Consider the following 24,715-nt stretch of genomic DNA (forward strand, 5'->3'; position numbering starts at 1 on the left):
TTCTGTGCAGCAGAAGGAAATCCTGTCCTGGACATTCACGTAATAATGGATTTGAGTTCAATATTGAAACTTGCCTAACAAAGAAAAACAATAAAGCCTATTATGCATATACACATGGCTCCAGGTTAGAACTTCAGAAAGTACTAGTGAAATGCACGATGATTACAATGTGATTTTCTACTAGCATCTCAACTGAATATACTTGGAAAACCACACTATTTTTTTTAAACTTAGCAAGTTATGATGCTAAAGGAATAAGTGCATATACTAAGGTTATTTTTATACAATTGCTGATTAATAACTTATGGATATATATTCATAAGTTTTTCCCATCAAGTTATCTTAATTATGCCTAATTAGAAAATATACTCTATATCATGCTCTAGGCTAGGGGTCAGCAAACTGTCCTATGAGCCAAATGCCACACGTCATATTTGTAAATAAAGTTTTATTGGAATACAGCCATGACCTTTAGTTTACTATTCTTTACAGCTGCTTTTGCACTACAATGGCCGAATTAGGTAATCACTAAAGAGACTGTGTTTCCTGCAAAGCTGAAAAAATTTACTATCTTGACCCTTTACAGAAAAAAAGGCTGCTGACCTCTGCTACAAATAAGGCTGAAACAACATTTTATAATACGTATATTATAATTTGCATATGCAAAATACATATTTACAAATATTTTAGATATTCATGTTTGTACCAGTTTAATCTCCTATAGTTAAACAAATCAAAGGCAAGAAACAGGATAAAATTCTGGCCGATGAAATAAATGTTTTTCTGTCTTTGCATTACTTTTAATCTTTGGTGCATTAAAGCACAACTGCATATTTCTGCAGATTTCTATTACAGAAAGATATCTGCTTTCTCAACCCAGAAACTTAAGAAAATTTTAGTTTCTTTGAGAGGAAGATTATCTCTATTTGGTCAGGACATAAAAACTTTAATACTCATTTTGTATTTAATTAAAGAAGAAGCTCTAACAAAGCTTGTAACTCAATCCCCTTATAATAGGCCACAGATTTAACATTTATCGAACACCTCCTGTGTGAGTTGAGTGCTTACATAAAGTTTCCATAATTTAATTGTCCCCACATTTCCAGGTGGTATTATCTTCACTTTATAGGTGAGGCTCACAATAGCTTAGTGATGCCCAAGATCACAAAATCACTTAGTTGCGGAATCCAGGTTTGGACCTAGTTCTCCGAAAACCAAGCCCACTGCAATTTTAACCTCCCACTCCCTACTCCCCATTCAGCAATTCTGGTGTATTAAACTCTGATTGACTTTTACAAAAAGTAAGAAAGCCAAATAAGGGAAAACAAGTTTTGCAAAGATTAGTATCTTACTAGGTTTGAATCAGACTACATGTTTAATGGAAAAAATTCCAACATGATCTGTTAGTGGGTAGTATTTAAAACTTTAGAATGTGTTAGCTTTGAGAGAGATTATAAACTGTTCTAAACTGATCCCAAACTGACACAAGTTTATCACCCAAGCACTTATTTTTTTTTAAAGATTTTATTTATTTATTTATTTAGAGAGAGAAAGAGCTCATGAGCTGGGTGTAGGGGCAGAGGGAGAGGGAGAAAGAGAATCTCAAGCAGACACTACATTGAGCACGGAGCCCCACGCAGGGGCATGACCCTGAGATCACGACCTGAGCCAAATCAAGAGTTGGACATTTAACCCACCGAGCCACCCAGGTGCCCCTCACCTCAAGTACTTCTTCTTTTTGCTTTTAGGGTGCCAATTCCATCCAGGGAAAGGAATCTAGCTGCTAGGTGACATTACTTGAAAACATTACTTTGCTGTGCAAAAGCATGAAATCATGGAACACTACATCAAAAACTAATGATGTAATGTATGGTGATTAACATAACATAATAGAATAAAATTAAAAAAAAAAAGAAAACATTACATTGAAGAAAACCCCCATCTGCTGTAGCCAGTGATAATACAGATATTTACTACTATTATTTTTTCCTGTGATTCAGAATAAATGTGAGAAGACCTGTGAGCAAGTAAATATTTTTCAGAAATATGGAGTATTACAAAAGAGCTTTGCTATCTCTCCAGGAGTGTTACACCTTTAAGACTCTAGTTGGTGATATATATACAAGGTAATAGGTTCTGAGACCTGCTCCTCCACTCTGAGCATGGCCACATGGTCCTTTCTTGCTCCATAACAAGGACCTTGGTCCCTAAGAGAAGAATGGCAGGGTGGCTGATGATGATGAACTCTTTTCAGCTCTTAATTGCTTACCTAATTCATGGAACAGTTCATTCAATAGCTCCCCCTCTCCTGCCCCCATTCTCTACCCCTCCCTATGAATGACAGTTTCTTTTTTTTTTTTTAAGATTTCATTTATTTATTTATTTGACAGAGAGAGACATAGCGAGAGAGGGAACACAAGCAGAGGGACCAGTAGAGGGAGAAGCAGGCTTCCTGACGAGCAGGGAGCCTGATGTGGGGCTCGATCCCAGGACCCTGGGATCATGACCTGAGCTGAAGGCAGATGCTTAATGACTGAGCCACCCAGGCACCCCTGAATGACGTTTCTAGTCTGTTTATGTGGGGTGGGAGGCAACATGAAAATTTTATGCCATGGTTCAAGAAAAATTCTTTTATATTAATAGAATAAACACTAACTTCATGGTTTAAGCTCCCACCTAAGAGTGGCTGATATATTTAACTGTCTGTAAGACGTCATTAATTTTGCCTGGCAGATTGATTTCTTTTTGGAACTGAAATTGTGCTCAGTGTTCACAGATATTTATTGAATCCCAGGGAGATAAATTTTAGATATACCATATAAAACAGGTAAAATGTCTTAAACATTTGCTCTGGACCAAGCATTATAAAAAGTGTCAATAATCTCACTTAATTTTCAAAAAACCCTAATAGGTTGGCACTTAGTTTGCAGGTGAGGAAACTGAAGTCAGTCACTGAAGTAGTCAGTATTAGAGATATTAAACTTTGGAGCTTTTATCCTTAACCACTGCCTAATACTGTCTCCCTATATGTATACATAATTTGTTCCCGTTTTTACAAAGTTTTTGTGAGTTAGTATCTGTTTAGTGATAAATTTTAAGCTAAACCTCCTTAATTTGTCAAGAGTTTAAGCCCATTTGTAATTAGTAATTTTATTTTGTAGGAGAACCTCACATTATCAGATTGTGGACATGGGACCTCTGGACAACCCATCTGTTATTCCTGTCCCCTAGAGATTGTTCTCAGAAGCTCTGGTTGAGTTTTAAGTCCAGGGGCTGTCTGGGATGGCAATTTAATCAGCTGCATTGTCATACACAGATAATTTCTGTAGCACAGGTTTGACAGTGGCTTCCTCTCTCCCTGAGCCTCCTCATCATCCAAAATATTCCATTATTACTTACATTATCAAAGCTACTTTCTGTTGTTTGCAACTGACTTAGAAATAGTAAGAGAACTGTGGTTTGTTTATAACTTATGCATGGCTGGAATCCCCAGATAAAGAAAGCTGAGCAGTTGAGGAATGATATTCAAATAATTAATAGGTACCATAGGAATTAAGGTGAAAATTAAGGAGGAAAAGACAACACATTGTTTAACCTAAGAATTAACATAAATTTAACTTGATTGGGAGTTTAATGATGGGCCATGCCTGATATAGAACCAGCCTTAGCATCATGGGGCTGTGTGAGTTTCTGGGTTTCCTGCAGATTGAGCCAGGACTACCTAGTTGGGTGGTTAGTGTTCTCTGTGTGTGCATAGTGGTCACCTTGAGGAGTTACTATTCCGGGCATGAACTTCAAAAGTGTAATGTGCTCTTCTGTTTTCCTCTTCTTTATTGGCTTATAACAGTTATAAGAGTGAGTTTTTCACCTCCATTATTTATGCAATGAGGTAGGACATGAATATGTATCTGAATATGAAGAAATGAAAATGTTATAAATGCCAAGCATGGTCTGGCTAACCCATCTCTCGCTGAAGGTAACTCTGGAGGGAGTGGGTCCACTTTTTCTGGTTTTAACACCTCTTTGGCAGATGGTAGGAATTTATGATAGGAAAGGACATGAAGTATTTCTTTTGCATCATACCTCCACAGTTGATCTGGTGCCCAGGTGGTAAATATGGTAAAAAAAGATACAAAAAGAAGGAGTAATTAAACTAAGTTAAATACAGCTCTTAATAATTTTCAGGTATTTTGCTTAAATCATATCATTTATGCCTTGCAACTCTATAAGGCAAGTTTAATTATTTTTCCCATTTTGCAGGTTGAAGCTCATAAATCTAAATTTGAGGATCATAAAGATAACATGACTTACCCACAGTCATGGAGCTCATCTCTGGTAGAGTTAAGATTTTCTAGTTCAGGGTCAATGTTTTTACCACTGCTGCCTGCCATCCGAGTGAAAGAAGACATTCAGAAGGTGGCCTATACTTTGGCTCAGTTAAACAACTGATTTGATTTCATCTCAGGTCATGATCTCAGGGTCCTAGGATCGAGATCTGTGTTGGGCTCCCCACTCAGCGGGGACTCTGCTTGTCTCCCCATCCCCCTATGCCTCCCACTGCTCACTCTCTCTCTGTCTCTCAAATCAATAATCTTAAAATTAAAAAAAAAGGTAGCTCATACTTAAATACCATCTACCCAAGAGAGTCTAGCCAATTGTGATATCATCCTCTTATCAACAATTTTAGCTTTTACTCACTGTACAATATATGATCTTGCTGTCTTGGTTCTGTCTTACATAATTCTTGCAGCCCAAGATTTATATGCTCCATCCTTCAAGAAGTGGGAATCAGTTTCTCTACTTTTTTGTATCCTTCCCCATTGTACCTAGTAACATATGCACATGTAAAAAGCATCAATACATATTCAGAAATTGGTTAACATTTGTCCTAATTGTGGATTTATTATAGCAAGTCAATACATAAAGATACAGACAAATCCCATACTGAGGCACTAAAGCTAAAGAAATAAATTCTCCTCAACAATTTTTGAAGTTGCCTTTTCAGTAGTGGGGATAATTAATCTACAATTCCACATTTTTTTCTATGCTCCATCTTTTTCTTAGCTAGGCAGCTGACTGGTATTGTGGCCACAGAACATATTAAAACCAACCGGCTTACTTAGTGATGACCTGCCATGGTTTAACCTGGCTGCAGATAAGAAACACCTGGGGAACTTTTTAAATGTACACATGCCTGGGCTTTTCTCCCAAGTATTCTGACTTAATTGTCTTGGGGTGGAACCCAGTCAGCAGTGTGATATTAAAACTCCCTCGTTGATTTTAATGTGCAGCCTGGTTTGAGAACCACTGGGCAAACTGAAAGAACATTCCAGAATGAAGACCCGTGTTTTTCTCATATCCAGTTCTTTGGGACAGCAAGCAGTTGATAGGGAAGGAAAATAACAAGGAGGAAAGTGTCAGGACTATGCATGCCATTGGGATGTCGCAAATGATTAAAAAATATCTGTAAACTTCAAAATTTTTGTGCACCTATTGAAAAAGTGTCTTAAACAACTGTTTCTCCCCTAATGTTCAAGTTTAAAGGCCCCAACAACTTTGAAAATATGGGAGTATTTGGCAAAGCATTCCAAATAAATGACCCTCAGCTCTGGAATTTGCTCCTAGCAGGCTGCTCTCTTTAGCAGTCAGCCAAACCCAAAATTTGGCAGCTTTTGGAATATGGTGAAAAATAGATTCTTTTTAAACCTGAGAATCACTGAAGATTTATTTTGCTGGAAAGATACAACTTTTAAAAATAACAAGCAGTTATTGCTACTGTACCAAGTAGAATCAGAGATTTGCAAGAGCAACTATGAAATCAAGGGCCACTCATCTTTTCCTCATTCTATTGATGAAAAAACAGAGGCTCAAAAGAATGAAGTGATTTCCTCAAGTCACACAACCTAATGGTAGGGCCTGGGTACATCCTGATCTCCTGACTCACAGGCCAGTTTTCATGTTTGCCCTGCCACAGCCACAGAGTCCTCTGAAAATGGCCAAATGATTTCTTCTGCTGTGATTCATTTTGGTTGTTCACAAATGCAATGTTTTTGCAAATGCTTATATATGATCTTTGGTAACTGTGGCAAATAGCATTCAAATTACGTTGTAATTTTTGGTATGTAACATCCTTTCCACAGTGTCAAGGACTACACTCTTGATTCTGACAATTAGAATTTCTAATTTATCCAGAAGAATATATGTGAACACATGCATCAAATGCAAATCTAAGAATAAATCCATAACTAACCATTATCAAAAGGTCTTGTCTTTCTCTGTATTTCCTGTCTACTCACCCCATTTCCCACTATATTTTACTGTGACTTAGGGCAAGTAGAGGAGTCAGATAAATGTGAAGATGATTTCCAGAAAGACAAGAAAAATTCTAACACTTATTAAGCTCTCTTAAGTTCTAGGCAAGGAGTTAGGCCCAGAGTGAGAAATTTAGTATCTGAGTTTCAGTGGTAACAGATTAATTTTTTAAAAAAATATATGACTACATTTAATGAGGCAGATAATTTTACCTCAGCTCTTCCCACTTCCCCACCATTCCACATGTATTCCATTTCCTTTCACTCAGTTAAGAATACCAAGAGACACAAAGGGTCAGAGAACTATTCCCAGAGTCATTCCTCCTTTTATATTGTTCTTTTCTCTCTTCTGCAGAAAATTTCCTTTCCTTCCACCATACTCCATCCGTGTTGGTCAGTTAGTGAAACATACTACTTAAGAGAGAAGTTGTTCCTTTTTACTAAGGGTGTTTCCCTGAATTTTACACTGAGGATAAAAGGCTGAAAAAAGAAAGAGGAAAGACTCTAGCAGGTCTTCCTACTGTCCAGTCTCTGGGCCTTCCCCCCGTGCCCCCCTCCCCAGACCCAAGCAAGTACCCTGTCACTTCTTTCTTGACAGCTGGCCAGCAGTCTGCTTTCCTTGCTCTGAGGTAGCTGCCGTCATCCCCTCTCTTTTGGACTTCCTCTCTTCCAAGAATGGCTATGGAGTAGGACATAATGTCCCATGCTCTCCCTCTCACCATCTCCTTTGCTGTCCTTTCTGGATTAACTGTTTTGCTGTTAGTCATGACAGAGGAACAGGAGAAAACAAAAACGTGGAAAATATAAAGGTTCCAGAATCTCAAAGTCATTTCAGTCATGGTCCCTGATCCGTACCTCTCATTCCACTTGTGCCTTTTCCACTCAGTTTTGAGGGTAGGAGGTGATGTAATCTCCTTTCTCCATGATGTTTTTTCCTAGGTTTGTTGACTCTTTACTGTAAATATTTAAACATCTAGAGAGCTTAGGGATTACAGTGACCACTACATAGAAGAAAAAGGTATCAAATAAACTTGAGGGCCTTCAAAAGGTAAATGTCCTCAGTTCTCTTTGCCTTACCTCTCTGGAAAACAATGGAAGATCAATGTGGGTTTCTGGAATTGACCAGTTTAGCTCTGATAGCACCTCCTCAGTGAAGCCAGTCTGAATTAAGAGCACCATCTGAGCTCCTACATTCTATTACATTTCTTTTCTTTAATTATTATTTTATTAACATACAATGTTTTATTTGTTTCAGGGGTACAGGTCTGTGATTCATTAGTCTTACACAATACACAGTGCTCACCAAAACACATACTTTCCCCAATGTCCATCACACAGTTACCCCATCTCTCCCAACCCCCTCCACTCCAGCAACCCTCAGTTTGTTTCCTGAGATTTAGAGTCTCTTATGGTTTGTCTCTCTCCCTGGTTTCTTCTTGTTTCATTTTTTCCTCTCTTCCCCTATAATCCTCTGCCTTGTTTCTCAAATTCCACATATCAGTGAGATCATACGATAATTGTCTTTCTCTGATTGACTTATTTCACTGAGCATAATACCGTCTAGTTCCATCCATGTCGTTGCAAATGGTAAGATTTCATTTTTTGATGGCTGCATAATATTCGTGTGTGTGTGTGTGTGTGTGTGTGTACACACCACATCTTCTTTATCCATTCATCTGTTGATGGACATCTTGGCTCTTTCTATAGTTTGGCTATTGTGGACATTGCTGCTATAAACACTGGGTTGCAGGTGTCCCTTAAGATTACTACATTTGTATCTTTGGGGTAAATACCCAGTAGTGCAATTGCTGGGTCATATGGTAGCTCTATTTTCAACTTTTTGAGGAACCTCCATACTGTTTTCTGGAGTGGCTGCACCAGCTTGCATTCCCACCAACAGTGTAGGAGGGTTCCCCTTTCTCCGCATCCTCACCAACATCTGTCGTTTCCTGATTTGCTTAATTTTAGCCATTCTGACTAGTGTGAGGTGGTACCTCATTGTGGTTTTGATTTGGATTTCCCTGATGCCAAGTGATGTGGAGCACTTTTTCAAGTGTCGGTTGGCCATTTTGATGTCTTCTTTGCAGAAATGTCTGTTCATGTCTTCTGCCCATTTCTTAACTGGATTATTTGTTCCTTGGGTGTTGAATTTGTTAAGTCCTTTATAGATTTTAGATACTAGTCCTTTATCTGATATGTCATTTGCAAATATCTTCTCCCATTCTGTTGGTTGTCTTTTGGTTTTGTTGACTGTTTCCTTTGCTGTGCAAAAGTTTTTATCTTGGTGAAGTCCTAATAATTCATTTTTGCCCTTGCTTCCCTTGCCTTTGGTGATGTGTATTCTACCACATTTCTTATTCCTGCACAAATTGCCGTGCTATGATAGCTTGTTTACTGTCTGTTCCCCATCCTAGACTGGCTTTCTCTGTAAGAAAGGGACTGCAATCTTTTCTACTCACCTTATATTGCTGGGGGCTGGCAAAGTGCCTGGCACATAGTAGGTACTTAGTAAATGGTTGTCAGAAGAATGAAATGCTTCTCAGAAGAAGAAAGGTAGGAGGAAGGATCTTTTTCTAGGAGAAGATAAATACTCCTCCAAGGAATGAACAACTGAAATTCAAAGCTAAGTTTGGGTCTCAGTGATGCTGCTGAAAGAGAAACTGCTTTGCCACAAGATAAATTATTTGGTAAAGGAGGGTTTAAAGCATTCTAAGATCCTAATTTGTTCCTTGTTTCTCAAACCTAACCATCTCCCAATATGCATGGGTGACAAGAAAATGGGTAAGAAATTCGAACAGGATGGATCAAACAGGAATGTGGACCCTATGAAAAATTCCTATTCATGTGACTTTGAACAAGTTATCAACCCTCTCTGGGCCTCAAGTTTACATCTATATCATGAAATGAGTAGGCCAGATGACATATAAGGTTCCTTACATCACTAACCTTTCATGATTCTAAATGATTCACAGGCATGTATGGCAATATATTTTCAATCTCCCTCTCCTACACCTCAAACCCCTCCCCCTAGAAAAAAGTGACTCCTACCATTGTCAACAGTACACTTGCAGAGGAAGAAAAAACTATAAATTATGGTCCCAGGATCAATGAGGTGAAATAAAAGATTAAAATATGTTTTATATTCACAGAGCAATTTTTCATAACAGTGTCAAACAAAAAGTTCGTGTCAATGTTTACACTAGGACTTGAAGAAAAATTCCAGACATAAAACTTCTGGAACATAGACTTGAACTCACAGGACCTCCCATCTCTGTCTGATAAATTTACAACTAAAATCTATCAGAGTTTTTTCCTTAATGAGAATTTATCTTTCAACAATTACTTCTGTTTTATTATTGAGATCTTATGGTTTAGTAAAACTCTGGCTATCTGGAACTGTCATTCTAGGTATGACAGATAGCTAAAGATTTTTTAATATCTATCTTTTAATAATTTTGGAAGAAAATACTTTTGAAAGACATATTTCCTTGATTTTTTAACAGAATACACTGAATGTAATTCAATCTTTTCCTCAATATGAACATCAGTTACTATAATACAGTAATGTCCTCAGACCCCAGTGAAATAGTCTCAGCCCTAGACTTTCTTCTTTTGAACCTCTGTCAGCTTGGCCACTTGTGATCATCTCTCTTGATATTTAATTTGCTGATGAAAGGCAGGGAAAAAATTCTTAATTCATTTTTGCATACCCAAGAGTAGCATAGTTCCTGCTACTTACAACACTTTGGTAAATATGTGTTTGGTGAAATAATGCATGAATTAGCATAGGTTTTTTTTTTTTTAAAGAAGCTTGCTAAAACTGGGTGTGAAATAATAATAAAGGCTAACTAAAGGCTTGAGGGGATTGGTTTAATACATAGTCTTGCAACAGTTTCCATCCGCTTTCTAATTCTCATATTCTAGATAGAATCCCATAGGTTTGAGCTCCTGAGACTTATATAGAGATGAAAAATAATAGTGGTAGGTAAATAACTTATAAAATGATTGCTTAAAATTTGGCTGATTATATAAAATTCAGTGTTATTGAATAATTCTTCTATTTCTAGGCACATGTGATCCACTCCAAACAGAAAACTAAGGAATGAACTGGCATTCCTACATTTTTTAGATTATAGCTTGAGTAGGCACATCATCACACCCACTAGCTATGTGATTTGTGGCAAATGATTTAAACTCTTCTAATTTGTTTTCATATCTGAAGAGAGTAATGACAAAATCTTTCTCGCAGGACTCTTCAAAGAATTAAATAATTCATTCTAAAGTACTTTACCATAGATCTGGCCCTCAATAAGTATGTAGTTACTTATACTGTGATATGTTGTCCATTCCCGGATTTGGGACAGTGGAGCCAACCCTGTGCATGGCCAGGAACTGTTGTCTGCAAAGACATTTTTCTCTTGTGCTTACAGCTTGCCGGATCGTGCTCTGCCTCAGTCTTGGGTGTTCTGAACCAAATGTGGCACCCTACACTGAAATAAGCTCTAAGTCCTCTAACTCCCTTTCAATATGGAAAACAGGCACATTTCCATTATACTAGTATTCTAAATGATGGGATTTTAAGGTGGGGAATGTTAAGGGCTGAAGAAAGGAACTTAAAAGAAGGCAGTACTCCAAGTCCCCACAATTTATCATAAATGTCACAAACTTTAGTGACTGGCACCTGGAAATTAAGACCTTTCCCATATTGATGCTGCTTATTACAGAATTAAAATATTCACTGTCAAGAGCAAAAATGATAGCCTCAATTTTGTTTGCAACTAAAGTATTGCACACAAGAGTGGATTTTCCTTGAGTAAATGCATTAGTTTCACCTCAATTTAAATGAACAAATTCACAATATCCGTTTCTTTCCCAGAGTTATCACAACAGAATATACTGACATGTTTCTTAATATAAAAATTAAATACTGCAATATAAATGGGTTATCTTACAAATTATTACACTCAGAAATCTATAAAGAATACTCTAAAATATGGATGAGAATACAGATGGTGATACTAAATCAAACACTCCCTAGAAAGGAAGAATTCTTGCTATATAAAGAAAAACCACAAATGAGATTTTATCATCTCTACTCCAGCTTAACAAGTATCTTTTGTCAATGCTTTTTATAGTTTTCCTAATCTAACTAGCTCCTTATTGAATTTGGTCAATTTATTTTTCATTTTTAGTGAAATTTACCTGTTACTTGATGACTACAATAAGTAACTACTCTGATTGTTCTTGCTAAATTCCAAGATCATTATTATGGATCTTACTGCCCAACATCTTAACCAACTGCATCGTTGACTTTCGAATCTTTTCTAAATAAGGCATCATTAGTACACACAAGTATTATATTCCCTCCCTTAGAAATCACTAGGACTTTTCAAAAAAAAAAAAACAAAAAGAAATCACTAGGACTTTTCAGTAACATTTCTGCGCTAAACTTCACTAAACTGCCAGTTGATCAGCAGTTCACATAATGTATTAAGAAAATCTTGACTAGCACTTTGTCTAAAATACTACATCTAGAATACATAAACTGAACCTCGGCATAAACCTTAAAGATGCTGACACATCAGTATGAAGACAACCATTTAGAGGCTTTGAAAACTTTATCTGAAGTTGTGATTCTTTTTAAGTCCTAAAATTGCTACTTGGAAACTCATTTACTGAAAAATGTGTATAAACAAAATTATGGGCTGACCAAAATCAATTTTTAAAATAAATATAAATAAAACATTGCAAAATCCATGCCACAATTGTGACACTTAAAGTTCTGCAGGGAGTGGAAGTGTGCTCAGGGAAATCAAAGATGCCACGGACAGGGAGCCCAAGAGTTAAGGGTCCAATTGCAGTAATACTGCTATAAACCTGGCCTGAATGAGACAGAACTTGCTAATAATTCCTGTCCTATGGAAATCCTGAAAAAGTCTCTTAGTAAGTTCAATTATCACACCCTACTATATCCTTTTAATTGGAACGTTCATATACTAAATTTGTAAATATATATGCATATTGACTCACTTAAAACCCATATACAAAAGTAATTGGGCTTTTGCCCTCAAATTTAGAAATTTTTTTATCTTAGGAACTTTTAAAACTCAACTTCTATGTAATCAACACTTTGGCACTTTGGCTCTTATACTTGTATATCTCTAGAACATTAAAGAGCTCTGTAGGGGAAAAATAATTATCTGACCATATTAATTATTGAAATATAGAAATATCTCTACTTTAAAGGACTTTGGCAATGGAGTCAAGGAACATTTAAAGAGATTATCTGTTTCCCTATGCTTCTGTGCCTGGCCTTTTTTCCTAGCTTTACTAATTCTTGCTAGGCCATTTTTTTTTTCCTTTCTCTCTCTGATTTCAGGTTTACTTATATGCTGACAACTCCCGTATAATTAACCTCAGCCAACTGCTTTTTCTTGAACTTCAGGCCTGTGTGCTCAATTAACTAAGGGACCTTCTTAAATAAGGGACTGACTGAATGAATGAATTCATTCATTCATTTACCACCCCCCCCAATATTTTGAGCATCTACTGTGTGCCAGTGTTCTTAGCATTAAGGATATAGCAATGAACCTAACATACAATAGTCTGCCCTCATGGAGTTTACATTCTAGACAGATGACAAGCAAAACAACTAAATGAAATAAGCATTATAGAGAAAACTAAGACAAAGAAGGGCTTGGAAAGAAATCTTGGAGAAGTTATCTTTTTTAAGACTGGCTTAGAAGTCACTGAGGTGAACTTTTAGCAAAAACCTCAAGAGAGTAAGTGAGCATATAGAAATCTGGTGGAAGAGCATTTCAGATGTCCTACAGGCATCCTCAGTTTTTTTGAGAGAGAGTGTTGGGTGGGGGGCAGGGAAGAGCAGAGGGAGAGAAAGAACCTTAAGCAGGCTCCATGCCCAGTATGGAGCTGGATTTGGAGTTCAGTCTCACAACCTGAGATCACGACTGAGCCAAAATCAAGAGTCGGATGCTTAAGCAACTGAGCCACCCAGATGCCCCTAGAGATTCAAAACTGAACTTAACTGTTTTTCCTTGCAAGCCAGCTTCTCTTCCTGTATTTCCTGGTTTTATTTTGTTTTGCTCTTTGAATTGTGCTATCATCTCTCCCACATTAAAAAAAAAAAAGTCTGAGACTTACCCCTATGGTCTACTCTTTAACTCTGAACAACAATCTGCAGCCTATGTCCTTTTGATCCTCTCTTCATATTGCCTATTCCTTTTCATTCCTGTTGCAAGGATTATTGTTATTGCCCTTGTTCAAGCCAACATTGCTTTTCCCCAGGGTTTTTCTAATACGTATTCTCTTAACCAGTCTTCTTGCCTCCTCCAATTCATCCTTGATATTGCTGCACAGTTATATTTGTGAAATGCAAACATGCCATTCTCCTGCTTAAACTTTTCAGTAGTTTCTCATTATTGTCAAACCACTCTTAATTGTGGCATGGGGGGTCTAATGTGATTAGCATACTTACCCTGCCCCTCTCCTTTTCCCAATAATCTCTCTGGGGTTCTTCTCACCATTTTAGGTAAGTTTACTGGCTCCAGCTCTATCAAGTTCCTCCTAAAAGTGACCCCTTCCAACACTGTGCTCTCTTACACTTTCTACAAGTTGCTTTTGTAACGGTGATTTGTTTACATGTTTGTCTTTCCTAAACCCAGCTCAGTGCTTGAATCAAAGTAGGCACTAAAAACCAAATGGATAAAATTAAATGTATCACCCCTAATAATGGGTATAATATAAATATAGATGCCCCATTTCTAGGATCTGGACACAGGCAAAAGGTTTCTTTCTCCTCAAACACTCAGAATCACCTTAAAAACACCTATTCAACATGCAACTCAACATATTCTGATACTGAACACAAATATCCAATCTTATTTGCTTGGAAAACTATCTGATTTAAAAGCACAATACTCCTTTCCCCAGTAACAGCTTTTACTTTGGGGAACTCACATATACACCATTCATCTGTGTACTTCTATTTTTAGCAATGAAGGAAATTTCAGTTCCAGAATACATGAATTGCAGAAAATATGAATCACTTCTGTTAAATCTATTTTGAGGTTAAGAGAACTGGTCACAGGGATTAAAAAAGGAAAATAAAGTTAATGACAGAAAATAGGTAGAGATAAAGGAAAATTAGTTTTACAAAGCTACTGTAGTGGTACCTGGGTGGGAAAAGATCCAACTTGTATAGAAGAGGGAAATGAAAATGAAATCCAGAATCAACAATCCAGACATAAAGCTAGCAAAATACTTAACATATAAACGGGGGAACTATTAGCAAAATAAACGATATATTTCATACCTAGAGTAAAATGAAATAATCTGTCAGCTTCTCATTTATTATACTGCAGGGGCGGGGGAGGGTAGCAAATCTTTGTTTACAAGTACCTCATGGTAAATGGACATTTTACAACATTGCCTTGAGAGGTGTTTCCATTTGTAACCAAACTGTTCCTTATTAGTTAATAGAAGTTGAATTAGACATTCATATTAATGAATTAGACTACTGAATATGATTTCCAAAGACTTATGGTTCATTTTGCTTTTTAGAGAATAGTAAAAAAAATTAATTTTTAAATTTTATATGGTATCACTATTTTGATATTTCACCCTATAAATATATGAAGATTTATACTCTTGACAATGGTACAGAATGTAACTTTTTTTTTTTAGAGGCGGATGAAGAGAGAGGGACAGAGAAAATCTTAAGCAGGCTCCATGCCCAGTGCAGGGCTCCATCTCACAACCTGAGCTGAGCCACCCGGGAACCCCAGAATATAACTTTTTAAAAATAGGAATTCTTGAAGATATTTTAAGTACTTTATAGACAAAAAAAAAAAATACGCTTTTATTTCGAGAAGTTTTATAGATAGTTAAGCTGAATACTGGCCAATTAATGCTCTTGAAATCAACCTTGAGACTCAAATGTTCTTCTCTATGGCTGGCAACCCCAGCCAGAAATTTTTACTGGTACAGGGAGAATAAACTATTGCCTATGTTTATCAGATTTTATTATGCATAGTAATCAACTGGAGATGTTGTTAAAACACAGACTGAAACTCAGAAGGTCCACGATTCTAGTTTCTAACAAGCTCTCAGGGTCTTGGTCCATAGTCTGCTGGTTATCCATGGACCACACTTCCGAATAGCAAGGCCTGAATCAGTGGTTCTAAGTCTTGATACCTAATGGAATCACCTGGAGAGCTATAAAAAGTCATTTCTAGGGGTAAAAGGTTATTGAATCTGGGATCCAGTCTTGGTAACGAGTTTAAAAGCTCCCAAGTTCAGGCTAACAAGCAGCTAAATTTGAGAACCTATGACCTAAAATGTATTGGTCAGATTTATGGGTAGGTTTCATTTCTCCTTGTTTCTAATACAGTAGGTAGCAGAGCTAGGATTAACCGGTACTGTATAGATTGAGAGTAATATATGCCCCAAGTCTCCAAATTCTTACTGACAATATGAGTCATTATCAATCAGGTTCTAATGTTAAGAATCTTAGCAGTTTCATTTCTATCCTTCTACCAAATGATTTAATAACATGCTTTTCATAGTATTTTAAATATCCATGGATTTATAATAAAATGACAATCTAAATTATTTTTAGATTAGGAGATAGATATGTAGAAATGTGATTTTAAAGTATATGGAAGTGTTTATTCCTTTTTTTTTTAAGATTTTATTTATTTATTTGACAGAGAAAGACACAGCAAGAGAGGGAACACAAGCAGGGGGAGCGGGAGAGGGAGAAGCAGGCTTCCCACCAAGCAGGGAGCCCGATGCGGGGCTCGATCCCAGAACCCTGGGATCATGACTCAAGCCGAAGGCAGATGCTTAACAACTGAGCCACCCAGGCGCCCAGGAAGTATCTATTCCTAATTACAGATTAAAATAAACTCAGATTAGTTAGAAGTTTATAAAAAAATAATCCCCAGACCTGGCACTTGTCCCAGGAGAAAAGCCCAGACACAGAAAGGACAGCACAAGTTTACTTAGTATCTGTATTTGAAGTAGGTACCAATGTGTTACAAACTTAATTACCACTCTTTCTTCATAATGCCTTTCCTAATTATTTTGCTAAATTGAGGTTTGTAAAAGGTCAGGATGCAATTCATTTCAAGGATCCATCCCCAACTCTTAAAATGCACATCCAAAATACTTAATGAAAATATTTTAAACTCTCAGGTATTAGCATAAACTCCCTCATTACAGTAGAGTACTGGAGTACAAGTCAACTACCACATACTACTAATGATGTGACTTAATCAAACTTTCTGAACAGGCCTTCTCACTCCCTAAAATAGTATGTTGAGAGAGAGTCCAATAAGAATGTACAAGCACAGACTAATGCCACATAGAAATATAAGATAGCACTACATATATCTAGGATAAGCCAAATAAATACATAGTGTGGCAGTGCAAAGAAATGGAGCCCAGAGCAGGGACTACTTTTCAGCTTTAGCACTAATTAGCCACATAACAAGCAAATCACATACCTTAATTGCATTTTTAAAAAATAAAGATAACTCAAATAACTTATCTTGAGAATCCCTAGCAGATCAAAACTCTATGATCTAAAAATCACTGATGAAGCGGTCCTCCAAAGCAAGTATGATTAACTGTAAAACAAGGCGAAACAAACAAAAACCCACCAAGAGTTTACTTGTAACATGACTGATTTAACAAGTCTCTTAAGAAAAATACCATTTTAAATTTGTCTTCTAGAAAAGTCTACAAATTATTTGGCCATCACTTAAAATAGCAAATTAAAAAAAAAAGTGTAGAGGAAATGTAGGAAAGGGATCATTAAATACCGTACAAGAACACTATGCAGAATTAAAATAAACAATGTAAACTGAGGATAATAAAATATTAAACAGCTTTTCCTAAGGAAAACTTATTTCAAAGTATGACACTGGGATTTTATGATCTATCCCGAAAAATATATAAGCATTCTTATATACACAAAATGTTTTTAAGTACTGCAAATAACTCATAATTTCTACATAAATTATTCTAATTAATAAAAATGGTAGCACATGGTGATTATTTCCTTTTAATTTATTTAGTTTGAACACATGTCCTGCCAATCACAAAATACCTAGTGTGGCCAAATACATGAGATATCCCTGTAAGAATCACAAGGTGCCTTGCAGGTTTCTGTCAGGATGCTAAGAAAATGTAACAACGGAGACACAGCTTTTATCAGTTATAAGGTCCAATCATTAATCTTCTTCAGAACTGGAATCATCCTCTTGGTCAGAGAGTTCAGGGACAGGGAAGCGGAGAATGGCAGCTACTCCAGTCAACTGACTGAGCTGTTCCCCTGATACATGAAGACTAGAGAATATCCTAACCGTGCCTGCGTTCTCTTTCACACTGTCCACCAGCTTCACATACCGGCTTCGCGTAGCGACATCCTGGTGCCTGAAAAGCTCATCGCTGATAAGCAATGTGTCAATTGCCATAGCTTCATTGGCCTTCTCCACCTGCTTGAGTCCATAAAACGCTCGGTCAGGTTCATGTTGTAACATTTTATAGAAGTCATCCAAGGCTTTTACTTCCCCAGCAGCTTTAGTGTCTGAAAGGCGGCTAGCTACAGAAGGGTCACAAAGGGCCTCTTTCAGGGAGTACTTGTGTCCAGAGGAGGCATGTACCTAGAATCATAATTATGAAAGTTAGACAAAAGAATCTCTTAGAGTACCCATTAATCAGCCTGCAGTGACCTAAAGCCAAAAGCACAAATAAGGCTTTGTATGTTTGAGGACTTAAGCAAAGTTTACTATGTAAACAGGCTATTTAACAACTCTCTTTTTATTTCATTATCTCACAATCACAGTCCAGTGAATACTTTCTCCTCTTGTACTTTTCCCGGTTCTAAAATTTAAGAGTAGTTTATATAAATCCCTCTGCCCAATCTTAATTATCCTTGGAGAAGACTTTTACCTGAAGAAACTTGGACCGGTTTTCCAGGAGCACTTTGTTGTCGGTCTTCACTGCTTGCTGAAACATGTAGTCGCAGAACTGCTCCCTCACAAATCCTGGGCTGGCCACCAGGATGCACTTCACAACATCAAAGTTTATGTGGCGCTGGATAGCCTGGACCACCTGTTCATAGAACCGCTCCAAAGCCCGGTCATGTTGAGAACAGTTGCCTTTCCGTTTTCTAGGGATGTTCACCTCCACCTTGGCCCGAGTGAGGGTCATGCTGGGAGTGACTAAGCAGATATGGGCGAGGCCTTCCTGCATCACGACAGCCGCCACATCTGCACTCCAGGCTGGGTCACAGGCCTGCTCGATGCGCTCCAGAACCACACTGTCCCACTGTTTCTTGGCCAAAGTGAACTGGCGATTGGGCTCCAGCTCAATGGTGTGGTAAGCCCCCATCTTGACATACTCATTCTCTTGGATGTTGGTCCCCTTAACCCGCAGCTGGCAGGCTTGAGAGTCAAAATCGATGGCCTCCACGCAGAGCGTGAGAGTAGTGCGGACCCGGTTGCTTCCTACGCTGCCCGTGGAGGACTCGGTCTGTACCTTGCGGATGGTGGAGGCACGCAAGCTGTCGCCCACCTGCACTAGATTGTAGGTGTGCCACATATCCTCAGGTTCTTCGGGGACTAGAGTCACCTGGCCCGCATTGTCTTTCTCAATGTCCTTTCTCACGAGCTTCATGACCTCGGCGGGGGTTCGCAGGGAGAACAAGAGGAAACGAAAAGATCCCCAGTGGGAAAGGGACAGGGAGGGGAAAGGGAGTCTAGGCCGGGAAGGGGGCGGGGTCCGGTTCCTATGGGCACTTGCCTGGCAGGAAGGAAATACTCTAGCTCCGACTCAAGCAGCCAAGGGGAACACTTACTCTAACCCTTCTTTTCTTAGTCTCCCGGCACACCACGCCAGACCCCTGGGAGGGACACTGCAGCAAACACAATCTTCTCCGACGTACCAGCCGCCAGCACAAACCCAGCGGCTGATGGAATGAGGGCGCATGCGCAGCCCGCGTCCCGCCTCTCGGCGCACGTTTTACGTCCCCAAGGAGGAGGCGGGGTTGTAGTTTGCGCGGGCGCAGGCGCGCTAAGCGCGAGATGTGTCCGAAGAGTAAACCGAGAGGGAAGGGCTGGTAATCTTTGGTGGCGAGTCATTTATTTTAATGCTGAACTTGGACTTCCTAAGTTTTCTCTTCCAAACCTGTTTGTGCAGAATCTGGGGAGTATATGTGAGTGCAATTATTTTTCCAACTGCGTGACGTTGCCACTGTACACCTCTACCCCGGGTAAAACCAATTTTAAAAAACTTAACCAAAAGTAAAAGGAATTCTCAAAAGTGCAGACTTGGCCCCAAAGTTCTAAATTCAGCTTGCTTTATTCAGCACTCAAACACTGCACGCCTGTTGGAGTTTGGTACTTCCAGAAACGGTTTCAAAGAACTACTGGTCACGGTCGGTCTGGGCTCAGAGCAACGTGCCCAGCTGTTTTCTGCGCTTAGTTACCGTGTCTGCACGATCTGACTACCCAGATGTTAAAGCACTGACCCCAGAGAGAGAAGAAACTATCTGTGGAATTCACCCCTGGGTGGACCTCTCAGTTGTTTGCCCTGATGTCCTGGAAATCCCAGAATCCGAAATTGGCAGCCTCCGCTTTACGCAGCTCTGTAGCCTGTGAAATGTTAAGGTTGGGGGTTGGGTCGCAAAAATTTAGAGCGGGATCCTCACTGCCTAAATTGAGCTGAGGATATTGGAAGTGGAGAAAATCTGATTTACTAGGACCAACCCGACTGGATGGCTACAAAATTGATTTTAAAGAAAATCCTTAAGTCACTTAGCATTTTTATGGTGGTCGGGGGTTGAGAGTGAGGATTGCCTCTTACGATTAGTGAATATAAAAAGCTCACCAGAGTTTCCCTGAGAGTTAAGATGAGATGGAGAGGGGTGCCTGGGTGGCTCAGTGGGTTAAGCATCTGACTTCAACTCGGGTCATAATCTCTAGCGTCCTGGGATTGAGCTCCAACAGGCTCCACGCTCTGCGTCTACCGCTCCCTTTTCCCCTCCCCCTCCGCTCATGCTCATGAGCTCGATCTCTTGCTCTCTCAAATAAAATCTTAAAAAAAAAAAAGAACAGAGGAGGTGAACAGAGTAGTCCTACCCACATATCGTCTCATTCTCTTTCTTATCTTGTATATGGCACTGAAAGGGAATCTTACCACCCGGAACTGGTGAGACCAGGATGAAAGGCAGGAATCTGATTGTGGCACAAGTCTTGATACTGATGCCTCAATTATCTTCCTCAGAGATTCTCAGGGGACACAAAAATCCCTTCCAAAGCTCTAGTACAAATTAGAGGCATTGTTTTGTGGTTTCTCGCCCTCCTTTTCCTCTTCCTTCCACACCTTCCTCATAAAGTTTCTAACTCAGACTGCCTTCTTCCACTTCCAAGAAAACCCAGCAACTTTGAGTAAGGAACTGATTGCATTGAAGTGTGAAGATGGCTTGCCTCTCCAAAGGACATTTCCTAACTAGGAGAGAGAAATACTTTGAGTTGCTCCTTGATCACCTTTCTAAGTAGAATTTACTTCTCTTCAAAGTCTGACAAAGATTAAAATCCACAGAATCACAGTGGCAGGCATACAATAGGATCTTAGTAAGTGTTAAATTTTTCTTTAAGAGCTATCATTTATTGAATGTTCATCAGGTACTTTCCTATACTCTTCTAATCCTCTTCTGTAAATATTTGTTATTCTCATTTTGTAGATTAAGAAAATGAATTACAGAAAAATAAATGTATTCAAGATCACAAAACCAGCTTTTAAATTCAGACCTGCTAAGGGCGCCTGGGTGGCTCAGTTGGTTAAGTGACTGCCTTTGGCTCAGGTCATGATCCTGGAGTCCTAGGATTGAGTCCCGCATCGGGCTCCCTGCTCAGCAGGGAGTCTGCTTCTCCCTCTGACCCTCTTCCCTCTCGTGCTCTCTATCTCATTCTCTCTCTCAAATAAATAAATAAAATCTTAAAAAAATAAAATAAAAAATAAAAAAAATAAATTCAGACCTGCTTAACTTGGCACCCTCTCCTCTGTTCAGTGCTGCAGGCTATATTATAGATGCTCGAAATAATCTCTGCAACCACAAATTATGTGCTGTCATCCACTGCCACTTCCCCTTAATTGTCACGTTTACGAATTCAAGACCCAGAGCTTAGGAACCAAGTGAGAGCATCTGAAAGGCACCAGCACCAGTCCCTTCCTTGCTTTTATTACTTTTAAAAATCTTTATATTCATCCATTCAACATAGTTTTCCTTCTGCCCAGCCTAGGTCATACCATTATAGTCCTTGAGAAAAATCTAATATTATACTTTAGAAAAATATGCATATATTTCTACATTTAAAACCTGTGGGAAATCCACACTGACTCTTAATTCTGTGGTTCTTTTAAAAAGTTTATTTAAATTATGGGCCTAACTACTTTGGGCTGTGTTTTTATTTTGTATTTTATTTTATTTTATTTTATTTTATTGTTTAAGATGTTATTTATCTGACAGAGAGAGAGAGAGAGAGTACAAGCAGGCAGAGTGGCAGGCAGGGGGAGGCAGAGGGAGCAGAGGGAGGCAGAGGGAGAGAGAAAAACAAACTCTGCTGAGCAGAGAGCCCCATGTGGGGCTAGATCCCAGGACCCTGGGATCATGACCTGAGCTGAAGGCAGATGCTTAACCAACTGAGCCACCCAGGCCCCCCATTGGCTGTCTTTTTAAACATAGATGTGCTTCGGTGATTGAACATACTACAAAATTTTTCATAGAATTACTATTTGATCTGAAATGGAACTATTTTTTAGAAACTGGAGCTTACTGTTAAATGATCTGATGTTTCTCCCAGATTTTGTGTGATAACTTAATATTTCCAGACTAACTGCATTTCTATTTTGAGTTATTTAGAGTTCTCATTCCCTACTAATTAAAATCCAATTCCCTAGCACTCAAGGCCTTCATGATTTGGCCTTACAGCTTTATTTTCCACTTGCCACCCTCCAGCACCCTATATTCTACAGGAATAATCTTTGATCCCCATACATCCTGGGAACTGTCTACTTGCTGCCCTTAACTCATGCCATTCTCTTTCTTTAAAATGTCACTGTCTCTCACTCCTGTCTCCATAAATCCTACTTCTTTTTAAGCACCTGCTTAAATGTTATTTCACATTTGAAACCATTCATTATATTAATTGGAATACTTGTCTTTTCTTTCTTATTGAACTCTGAGTGGATTCATCCTTTTATTTCCCCACTGACCCTTGAAAAGTCCCTTGCACATAGTAGGCACTTATATATTGACGATAAGCTGAGTGGATCAGATGTAAAGTGTGGCAGCTATCTTAAGGCATGATATCGTTACCAGTTAGAGTTCACTTAGTAATGGTTCCTCTTATTGTAAAACTGCTGTAGTTACAGCAGTTATGTAATAGATAGCAGTATATGACATTTTCATTCTTTACCAAAATACACAAAATCATGAGAAAAAACATGATTTAGCTTTGTTACTTTAAATTATAATTTTATATTTACTTACTGGCTTTTTCAAAATAGAAACCTTTATATCAGTAACTTTATATCTATTTTTTCTATTTTATTTATATTAATCTCTCTAGAATTAAAAGTTTTCAATTTGTTGTTTTTGATATAATTCCAGTCTCAAAAAAGAGAACTGGGCTAGAAGTCAAATGTCTTGGATTGTAATTTTTACCCTGTCAATTGTTTTTACTCTAACTGTTGGCAGCCCTTAGTCTCTTAGAAACTCCATTTCTTTTACTTAAGAATTGAGGGCATTGAACTCAATAATTAAAATTGTCTTAATTATAAAGATTATGCTGCAAAAATCTTTAAAAAAAGAAAAACACTACTCATAATCTCACCCTATCATATTTATTTTCAATTTTGCATAGTACCTTTTGAATTTTATTCTTCCTAAAGTCCATTGCAGTGGTAAAAGATCAATACCAAGTTTAATACTTGCATAGCAAGAGTCAGCAGACATGAGTCATGATCTTTCTAGCTAGATTATAGCAACTTTAGATAAGTCCCCTAACATCTACAAACCTGAACTTTTCATTCTAAATTGTAAATCGGATTACTTGTCCTGCCTCTCTCATTTGATAACGCTTATAAGGTTCTATTGAGATTATGATACTTTGTAAACTGTAGAGTTCTACAAACACGTGAGATAATGTGGTATATCTCTAAGAATGCCTGACCTGAAGCTAGAAATCTGGATCAGACAAAGCAAGGGGCAAGGGCTCACTTAAACAAGATCATAATTATTCAGCCTTAGAAAAATAACTTGTTCAGTAAAGTTGACTGATGGATAATCTGTTGGGTACCATTAATTTATATTAGTATCTCTTCTCCAGGGAAACCTTAGGTCAGCCCTAGTGCATGAGTTCATGTACCTCATTGGTGAATTGGATTACAATTCTTCTTCCTATTATAATGGTATGTTAGAAATGGTTTGTATGACAGCATCAGGGATTCTGAGCTCCTGAAGAATGGAAATCTTGTTTGAATACCCTGGGCTTAGCATGGTAAGGCTGTATAGATGTTCTTGTTTCTAGTATTTTTTTTTTTTTTTGCAAGACTTAACTTTCCTGCAACACATAGTTATCTTTTCCTTCCTTTGCTTAGAGCACCTTAGAGGCTCCTCCCATCATTGCTTCTTTGCTTGTCTAGTGCCTTTTTCAGACTGTGAGCCTACCTTTTATTTGTCTGTGTTCATGAAACCCAGCACAGCAATTGTCATATAAACCTAGTCATTATATGAAAGGATGCATAATTGTTAGTTCTCTTTAATGCAGAATTTTTAACTTGTCTATCACTGGCATCTTAAAATTAGGAAAACATTCTGTTTTATAATGTTACTAAAATTTTAAAGAGAAGATTACTCTTAAGGTAAGTTTCTAAAAACCTATTTCAATTTTTCAGATATCCGTGCTTAGATAAGAAAATGATTATTTTAAACACATCTTACTGAGGAAAAGATCTTAAAATGTTGCAAATAATGTATAATGACAATTTTATTATGCCTGTTTAGAAAATGCTCTTTGCAGAATAAGCCAGAGCTCTGATTATGAATATCTAATAATAAATGCAATCAGTTATGTGAAGAGAATGTGCTAACCTCAGGTTGTTCAAAGATGCCCATGTGCCCTCCACAAGCAAAGCTAAGTGGACAGCTGGGAGAAGTATTCAGCTAATTCAGGCAAAAGGAGAAAAGGAAAAGTTTTTGTTTTTTTTTACAGAGATCTACTGTTTGGATAAAACAATATTAATGTTTTTGCACATAAAGTGAATTCTTAATACCAACCAGTGCATATATTTTAATCTCCTTTTAAGACTTAGTT

General features: G+C 38.0%; 2 protein-coding genes across 11 annotated transcripts in view; both read right to left on the reverse strand.

The window, feature by feature from the left end:
- Positions 1-24,715, reverse strand: part of ITGA1 (integrin subunit alpha 1) — a 167,818-nt gene that overhangs the window by 137,279 nt on the left and 5,824 nt on the right. For 8 of the 10 annotated variants that reach the window (XR_003522259.1, XR_003522258.2, XR_003522257.2 and 5 more), the window contains exon 1: positions 4,699-4,810. The exons of the other annotated variants lie outside the window; for them this stretch is intronic. Coding sequence is in view for 5 of the 8 variants with exons in the window: in XM_027606606.1 (XP_027462407.1) it covers positions 4,699-4,771 (73 nt within the window). In the remaining 3 variants the exon portion in view is untranslated. Of the gene's footprint in view, positions 1-4,698; positions 4,811-24,715 lie in introns of those variants that run through there. 10 annotated transcript variants of the gene reach the window in all.
- On the reverse strand, positions 17,385-19,312 carry PELO (pelota mRNA surveillance and ribosome rescue factor). Its single transcript, XM_027606615.2, has 2 exons — positions 18,288-19,312; positions 17,385-17,998 (listed from the first exon to the last, which is right to left on the reverse strand). The coding sequence occupies exons 1-2, from the start codon at positions 19,011-19,013 to the stop codon at positions 17,567-17,569; spliced, it is 1,158 nt and encodes a 385-aa protein (XP_027462416.1). The 5' UTR covers positions 19,014-19,312; the 3' UTR covers positions 17,385-17,566.

This window comes from Zalophus californianus, chromosome 5 (assembly GCF_009762305.2).
Source record: "Zalophus californianus isolate mZalCal1 chromosome 5, mZalCal1.pri.v2, whole genome shotgun sequence".
Classification (NCBI taxonomy): Eukaryota; Metazoa; Chordata; class Mammalia; order Carnivora; family Otariidae; genus Zalophus; species Zalophus californianus.

Excerpts from the sequence above, each read along its gene's own strand:
- PELO (XM_027606615.2), bottom strand. The coding sequence starts at position 19,013 with ATGAAGCTCGTGAGAAAGGACATTGAGAAAGACAATGCGGGCCAGGTG. Across the intron at positions 17,999-18,287 it reads ACCGGTCCAAGTTTCTTCAG|GTACATGCCTCCTCTGGACA; the intron begins GTAAAAGTCTTC and ends TTATGATTCTAG.